At 46.6% G+C, this 8,948-nt stretch overlaps 1 protein-coding gene across 1 annotated transcript in view; it reads right to left on the bottom strand.

The window, feature by feature from the left end:
* Nucleotides 1–4,478: 4,478 nt before the first annotated feature.
* The window catches only part of HGSNAT (heparan-alpha-glucosaminide N-acetyltransferase), a 33,773-nt gene continuing 29,303 nt past the window's right edge, over nt 4,479–8,948 (bottom strand). The window contains exons 16-18 of the mRNA XM_070408502.1: nt 8,810–8,880; nt 8,597–8,709; nt 4,479–7,622 (exon numbers count right to left, since the gene is read on the bottom strand). Coding sequence (XP_070264603.1) covers nt 7,441–7,622; nt 8,597–8,709; nt 8,810–8,880 — 366 coding nt within the window. The 3' untranslated portion in view covers nt 4,479–7,440. The remainder of the gene's footprint in view (nt 7,623–8,596; nt 8,710–8,809; nt 8,881–8,948) is intronic.

Raw genomic sequence — 8,948 nt, 5'->3', positions numbered from 1 at the left:
TTTGGAGGTTTTAGAAATTTATTGTGGTGTGCTTTACTTTAAAACATTATTCCTTTGCCCAGCCACAGTGGCTCAGTGGTTGAGTGCCAACCTATGAACCAGGAGTTCACAGTTCGATTCATGGTCAGGCCACATGCCCGGATTGCAGGCTCTGTCCCCATTCGAGGCGGGGGGGGGGGGGGCGGGGGGGGGGGGTGCAGGAGGCGGCCGACCAATGATTCTCTCTCATTGATGTTTCTATCTCTCCCTCTCCCTTCCTCTCTGAAAAAACAAACATACATTATTCCTTCCATGATCTCAAGATTTTATTTTCCACATTTAGGCCGTGGTTAAAAATTCATATCAACACATCTAGACTTTTTCATTCTGGGAATTTTAATACCAAAAACCTGTATGCCAAAATGAACTTGTGAATTTCCGCTGAAGGAGCCATGGCGTTGGGGGCAGGGGTAGAGTTGGGGGTGGAGTGTCTGCCAAACTGCCCAGGAAAGGGAATGCAGGGAGGCCCGGCCTGCCCTGCCCACCTGTGTCTGCCCAGGCACTTGGCCAACTGGCTTCCAACCTTGGCTCTGCAGCCCTGCACTTGCCGTCTACCAGGGACAAGTTCATTTCTCTGCCGCAAGCTTGTTGGAGAAACTCAGATAGTGACACTTCCCTCACAGGTGGTTGTAAACAGTAAGTGTGACTTCATGTGAAATGCTTAGAAAAGGGCCTTACACATTGTAATTGTTCAGCCAGTGTTAGTTAGTGTTTTTATTTTGATCTTCCAGAAATATATCAGTAAACAGCAAACAAACATTTGTTTCTAGAGCAGCCGTGGGCAAACTACAGCCCGCGGGCCGGATCCGGCCCGTTTGAAATGAATAAAACTAAAAAAAGACCGTACCCTTTTATGTAATGATGTTTACTTTGAATTTATATTAGTTCACACAAACACTCCATCCATGCTTTTGTTCCGGCCCTCCGGTCCAGTTTAAGAACCCATTGTGGCCCTCGAGTCAAAAAGTTTGCCCACCCCTGTTCTAGAGGCTCTTTAAGAATGAAATAGCTAAAAAATTATTCAGTTACTTTGCATAAAAATTTTTAGAAGTATTTCCTAAATGAGGCCCTTTTCATAGCTATATTAAAATCAATAAGAGGGTTTTTATCTCAGAAATTGTTTCCTCTAGCTCATTTTAAAGTGTTTATCAACTTAACACATTGCGTACCGCATAGAAATCTCTAAGACATACGCCAGGGACCGCACGTTTTTGGGCAAACTGCACGTTATTTAAATCATCATAACTACAGATTATAATGCACTTTAGGTGTTGTTTTTCAATAATTATAACATTTTTCTTTACAAAAACAATTAGACAATTAAAGTTCCTAGTACTTTTTTAACATATGGTACTGCGTAAAACATTTTCCTCTATGAAGAGGGACCAAACAATATTTACCTAAGTATCTAGATTCACTCCTTTTTCCATGGGCAGCACAAACTGCAGGCTCTCATAGGAAATTTTTTCTTTGCACTCGCTGGAATACACGTAGGTTCATGCTGCTTCATATCACCTGACAACCTTTTGGGTGGATCTTTAGGAGGTGCTCTCCTTGCACCCCCAGGGGAAGGGCTGGACAGATTTGTCTCTGGTTCTGGAGAGCCTTCATTATTGTCATCCGTTACCCAGTCTCTCGCCACCGATAGCAGAAACTGTTTATACTTCACTTTTGCTTGTGGATTGAGGATGTTGTACACTCTAAATGAATTGAAAAGTCCACAGTTTATAAGGTACAGCTCTACTGTTTTTGTCCATTTCGTTTTTCTTAGAATGGAACACGAAAGGAAGTGTATCAGTTTCATTGGTTTCCTTCCTTTTTCTGAGAGAGGGCATTTCTAAAAGCGCCAGGAACTTGAAGACGAAGACTATTCGAATGACCAAAATACAATGTAACTGCAATGCTCTATGGGTTTGTGCAATTATATACTTTTCCGTAGATTGACCTGCACGGTTTCCACCAATGAGATCGCTTCATTCAATGTGGACAAGACAGTGTGTTGACATCTAAGGTCCATAACAGATGGCGCGTGAAAAACGAGAAAACTCGTGAGCGGTCCTTAACAGGTGGCGCGCGAAACACCAGAAAGCTCGTGACCGGTACGAAAGGTGTTAATATGAGTTGATAAATATATAAACCATCCTGTTGATTTTATCATGGAGTGTGTCCCCCAATAACTTTCAAATTAAGCATTCTCTTACCACCCTACCTGCTTGGGCTCAGTGGATAGAGTGTTGGCCTGTGAACTGAAGGGTCCCAAGTTCAATTCTGGTTAAGGGCACATGCCTGGGTTGTGGGCTTGATCCCCAGCAGGGGGTGTGCAGGAGGCAGCTGATCAATGATTCTCTCATCATTGATGTTTCTATCTCTCCTCCCTTCCTCTCTGAAATGAATAAAAATACTTTTAAAAAATAAATTACTTTTAGCCGAAAACTGGTTTGGCTCAGTGGATAGAGCGTCGGCCTTCGGACTGAAAGGTCCCAGGTTCGATTCCGGTCAAGGGCATGTACTTGGGTTGCGGGCACATCCCCAGTAGGAGATGTGTAGGAGGCAGCTGATCGATGTTTCTCTCTCATCGATGTTTCTAACTCTCTATCTCTCTCCCTTCCTCTCTGTAAAAAATCAATAAAATATAAAAAAAAAAATTACTTTAAAAAAAACTCTTATCTTTTGGTTTTATAACACCTTCCTCATATTGGTGTTTGGAGGCAGCATGCAGCAAAACCAGACATTCCAATAACCAAATGGTTTGGCACCAGGTAACAGTCATCTTCATTTATTTAGTGGTGCCACTCCTGTGTGCCAGACTGCAGGAGAGGTGGAAGGTGTGGCCACAGATAGGATAAGATGGAAGAACAAGCAGCTAGCCATGCAAGGTGGGGAAATCAGGAAAAAAACTGGTTTCTGTAGAGCAAGTCCTGGTAGTCAGGAAAGAATGCCACCAGAACCCAGAATGGTAGCAGACACTATGGGAGCCCTATGTTTGTGCTGCATGGAGCAAGGCCGGCTCTCCTTACAGCCAGCATTTGGATGGAATTCTGCAAAGGAAAACCAGCGTGATGATGGCATCTCGTCTTATTGTTTTGACATGCATGATTAGACAAGAGGTTTATCAAGTTTGAGGCATTTTATGACATAACTAGAGGCCTGGTGTACAAAATTCATGCACGGGGGGAGGGTCCTGCACCCTCTCCAATTCTGCACCCTCTCCAATCCGGGACCCCTCGGGGGATGTCTGACTGCCGGTTTAGGCCCTAAACCGGCAGTCGGACATCCCTCTCACAATCCTGGACCGCTGGCTCCTAATCGCTCACCTGCCTGCCTGCCTGGTCACCCCTAACTGCGCCCCCCCCCCCCCCCCCGCTGGCCTGATCACTCCCAATTGCTCCCCCTGCTGGCCTGGTCACCCCTCATGCCCACCCCCCACCCCCACCCCCAGCCAGCCTGGTTGCCCCACACAGCCTGCTTGTTCAGTCATTTGGTTGTCCCTCATTAACCCCCCCCCCCCCGCCCCCCGCCTGTGAGGGCCTGGTTGTAGGCAGCCATCTTGTGAGGGTGTGACAGTCAATTTGCATATTACCTCTTTATTATATAGGATTATTATATAGAATACAAGTACCTAGCAGTTCTATCAACTTTGAATTTGGAAATGCATATAGCCTGAAGAAAAACAGTATTTTGGAACTAATGATTACCAAGAGAAAAAGTTTGGCTGGCTATACTGGGTGAAGAGATTGTACATACATACAACTAAAAGCAAACACCGGCAATAGGCGTTTCTTTCTAATGTTACCCCCCTTGCCCAAAGGAGGTAATCGCCGTTCTCCACACAGCCACCGACAACATGGTCTAAGTCCGTTCCGCCACTGCTGGTTTCCTAAGTCAATGAAGCACTTGCAGCCAATGAGACATGAGGGGAAGGCTGCCCAGAGGCTTCAGGGAGGGTTTTCTGGTGAATACACTTAAGGCACAGAGGGGAGGCCCTCTCCTAGCAGAGTGTCCCGTTTCCTGAGTGTGTGTCCTGTTCCCCAGGATGTGGCCGTCACGCGGTCCTCCCACAGCCCTGCAGCGAGCCAGCTGAGCCAAGTGGATGTGCAGGGGCCTGCCCCTCCCGACTTCTCATGTGAGATAAACTTCCCTTCTAGCCCAGCTGAATCAGGATTTCCTGTTCTTTGGGTGCAGGACACCCTAATGGACAGATTCCCCAATTTAAGAAAAGCTGGAGAATTCATCTGGAGAGGCCCAACCCAGCTTCACTTGCTGGGGCTTGGGATGACAGCTGTGACCATCCCTCATGAGTCATTGCAAAAGGGTAGCAGCAGGTGCCCTCAAAGGTGACTGTCCCCATACACATGAGCTCCACCAACATTTTCACGTGATGTGCCAGACACTAATTTTATCAGCACTTAAATATTAAAAACAAAAACAGCCAGCACTGCTTTGCTTTAATAAATATTTATTTAGTGCCTGCTATGTACGAGGCGCTGTGTTTGTGCCAATGATATGCAGATGAACAAGGCATAATTCTTGCCTTTTATGAGCTCACAGTCTAGTTTGGGAAACTAGACACATAACCAATAACTATCATAAAGTGACAGATGCCAGGAGATTGATCCCAATAAGATATTATGAGAACCCAGAGGAATAAAATATTACTTTTGGATGAGCATACAAGTTTGGAGAGGTGTCTTAGAAGTAGGAAGTCTAAAGTGACAGGTCATGGATGGACCTTGAGAATATTATGCTAAGTGAAACAAGTCAGGCAGAAAAAGCTAAGAACCATATGATTTCACTCATACAGGGCATATAAAATGGGACACTCATGAACACAAACAGCAGTGTGGTGGTTACCAGAGGGAAGGGGGGAGTTTAAGGGAGTCCTAATATATGATGACAGAAGATGATTTGACTTTGGGCGGTGGGCACACAGTACAATACCTAGATCTTATAACACAGAAACCCACACCTGAAACCTATATGATCATATTAACCAATGTCACCTGTGGATAGCAGCTACAGCATTCAGACAGGATCAAGCCTCGGACTGACTTGTGGCAAAGCCACATACAAGTCCCAGTGTGGAGGGGAAAGCCCTCCCAGCACAATTACAGCCAAAAGGCTATGGTTGTAAGCTTGACCTTATAGTCGGACCCTCCGTAGCTAAGGGATGTGAGCTGTGGGGGTGCAGCAAGTGCTGCCAAAACAAGGCTTGAGAGAGTTCAGAGAATGGCAACAACAGGAAAGAAACAGATTTGAAATTCGCAAGAACACTGTAAACATCTTGCCCTTGTTTTGCTTTGTGTGATTTGACTATGAAATAAAGACTCGGCCTACAGGCTGTGTCACTGTTTCCTCATGCAGGCACAGTGATCCACCTGGTCCCAACTGTATTCTCTTATCTGTCTTCTTTAATCCTTCACCGCCCCTCCTCAGGTTCACCCCTGGCCATGCTGGACGCAGTTCAGTCACCTCGATAAATTTAATTTAAAAAAATGTAGATAGGAGAAAATTAAGAGGAAAAAGTAATCCAGGAAGACTATGATCAAAAACGGAAGCAGGAGGTCCTAAGTGAGGGAGGCAGGAGGGGTCTAGTGGGGTTGGAATAAGTGGGGTGGGCATAGGGGGGTGGGGACGGGAAGCTGGAAAGATGTGTTGGGCTCAACTGAGGACAGTTATGTCTGCCCGGCAAAGCTGTATCAAGGTCAATGGAAGCTTTTATAAGGAGGTGATGTGCTCTGAGCCCAGCTTCAATCAGCTTAATCTAGTGACAATGGATATGACTCTCTGGAGGAGGGACTGACGGAAGGAGGCCAGTATAAGAAGAAGCAGAGTCTGGACTAGAGTCATAGGTAGTGACAATGAGCATGAAGATGGCACAGGGGAAGATGGAAACAGAATTGGGAAGACTTGGCGATGACTAGATATGGAAGAAGCAGGGATGGGGGGGGCGGTGAAAGATGGCAGCAGTTTTATACCTGGAGATGAGAACGATCCATTCACAGAGCTAGGAAAATCCAAAGAGGAAAAGGTTTGAATTTGGGACAAGAAAGGAGGGAAGAGGTGAGCCCGGATGCTGGCAGGCATGCAGGTGGAGGGGCTCAGGAGCAGTCCCAAGGTTGGGGCAGGGGTCTGAGCTGGAACACAGACGAGGCAGTCGTCCATGCAGTGGCGACAGTGGAAGCAACGCTGAGCGGGCCCCGCCCTGCCACAGAAGGATGCTCTAGAGTACAAGCTATGGTCGCATTTCCCTTACACATGGAATTCTCACAGAAAATTCCTAAGTATGATGATGCATCACAGGAACAGTGCTGTTTCTCTTTGTGTGCCCTCCCCGCCTCGCTCCCGAGAAACGACTTCTGCAGTTTTGATTCCACGCAGGAAAGGTGCCTCCACTGTGGAGGGTCATTCTGAAAAGACTGACTCCAATGAGAGTTTTCTAAACTTGTCATTATCACTTATTTTGAAGAGTTTTCTGTAGTAAAATTATTTTTCTAAGGATTTCAGAAAAGCTATCGACGTTCCCCACCTCACTGAGGACCTGAGAGGTCATCGCTATCTCATTTCACAGATGAGGAAACTGAGACTCAGACAGGCCAAGGGACTTGCCCGGCATCTTACGTGGCAAAGATGGCAAAGCAGGAGCCACAAGTAAGACAGTGCGTTCTCCTCCCCCGCAGCCTTGTCCCTGGGCACCAGCTTCCATCTAGTCACACAGAGACACGCACAGGTAGCAAGGAGGTGGGTGGGCAGAGAGGTGATCGACAGGTAAATACTAGGAGATAGGTACATGAGTAGATAATGAAGCGAGAGTGGCTGAGAATAACACACCTACATTTAACTTTTTTTCAAGTAGGAAAAAGTGAAAATGGCTTCTGACAGAAGGCCTATTTTTTGGACCCACCAACGCCTTGCAGACGTGAAAGGGAAATTACCCTTTCTTAACGTTATTTCGCTACCCTCCACACACACACACAATTAAACCACACATCACATTCCATCAGCCACGGGGTCAGCCAACAGAAATGGTGGCGCTGGTGGGCATGTGTGTACACGGAAAGGCAGTGTGCAGAACAAGACCAGTGAGCATCAGACCGTAGATGGTTTTATCTGTCACGGAAGCAAATGCCCAGGGTAATTCTCTTGTGAAAAGCTCTCCGAGAAATCCTTGGAATAGAGTTCCAAATCCATCCATGTACAGAGAAGATGGGGAAAAAAGACCACTGCGTTCCGAACATTTATGTTGCAAATACCCAGGCAGAGCTCTGACGAGCCCTGTCGCAGTCAACTAGCCCGAGAACATCAGCATCGCCCCCAATCATCTGGAAATACACACCCTATCGATTTTATCATTAACGGTTCCCTTTAATAGAGTCCGCCAGCAACACACGTCGGGGGGAACGATCAGATTTTCCAAAAAACCTTCTTTCTATAGAGAATGTAGGCGATGAGCACCCAGAGAGCGGTGGCCACGATGTTCTGGATGAGGTGCTCTTTGTGCGACTGGTTGTCCTGCAGCCTCCACTGGAAGGGGAAGTAGTTCTTGAACACCTCGTGGCCCACGTACACCAGGATGGAATTCATTCCTGAAGGAGAGATACAGACGGTCGTGTGTTCCTGCCACTCATCTATTTAACTCTCTTTTTGAAAAATATGTATTTGTATTGATTTCAGAGAGGAAGGGAGAGAGAGCGATAGAAACATCAATGACGAGAGAGAATCATTGATAGGCGGCCTCCTGCACGCCCCCGACTGGGGATCAGGCCCGCAACCTGGGCATGTGCCCTGACCGGGAATCGAACCATGACCTCCTGGTTCATAGGTCGATGCTCCACCAATGAGCCACGCCAGCCGGGCTCATCTACTTAATTCTTGAAATTTGATTTTAGTTCAGTGAAAAAAAAAAAAAAAAGCACGCACTGATATTACTGGCTACTGCCAAAAATAAGTGATGCACATCTGAGATACTTAAGCGTAAATTATATAAAAAATTATTAGAAAGTCTTCATTTCATAACAGGCTGATTCTTAAATACTAAATCTGAAAGGAAAGCCAAAATTTTAACTCCTATTTTCTCACAGAAAACGGGAGGTCCAAAGAAAGCAACTACTACTAGAATCAGAGGGAAGAAATGAGTCACTGAAGTTGTTGGGCCTATCGGTCTCCAGGCAGAACTGCATTTTAACCATTCTGTTTATCTCTTGGTATCGTCTCCTGATATTTCTCCTGTATCATCTGTAAGGCAGTGCGTTTACATTAAGAAAGAAAGAATGCCCCATTTCTGAAGCATTGGAAACCGGATGATATGCCCCGAATCGTTGCCTGAGGAAATGCCAAATAGATCTAAGTAGGTAAACTGGGTGGACCGCTTTGAGACAGGCCAGGGATGTCCTGTGCGGCCTGGGCCTGGTGGCCCCTGCTGCTTCCTCTCTCAGCCTGCAGCTTGGGGACATACCACCGGGCTGGGGCTTGGGGCCCCTCTGTGGGTACACTCAGCTGGTCTCAGGGCCAGTCCAGTTGGTCACTACGGCAACTCTGTTAGGGGTCAGGGGGGACTTACCCGGGTAATAGAATGGGGTTCCTGTCCACAGGCCCTTCACATCCACGATGGGGTACAGGATGAGCAGGATGAAGAAGGCAAAGGAGCTCAGCGTAGTGACGTACGAAATGGACCTGGGGGGAGGTGAGCGAGGTGTTTCGGGGCTCCCGAGAGCACATCGACATGAGCAGCGCCAGCCATCAACACTGACGCGACTCTGTTTTCTGTACCTACCAGAGATTCTTGTTTACAGGAATAAAGCCTTCGTTTTCAGAAACTTTCGTCAGAACAACAGAGATAAGCCCCTATAATGAGGGAGAAAGATGATAAAGGTTTTTTCTATTGCCTCACAAAACAATTATGTGTCAAAATT

This window comes from Myotis yumanensis, unplaced genomic scaffold (assembly GCF_028538775.1).
Source record: "Myotis yumanensis isolate MYYU_CA2020_CCGP unplaced genomic scaffold, mMyoYum1.0.hap1 SCAF_3, whole genome shotgun sequence".
NCBI lineage: Eukaryota > Metazoa > Chordata > Mammalia > Chiroptera > Vespertilionidae > Myotis > Myotis yumanensis.
This window is presented reverse-complemented; position numbering and strand designations above follow the sequence as displayed.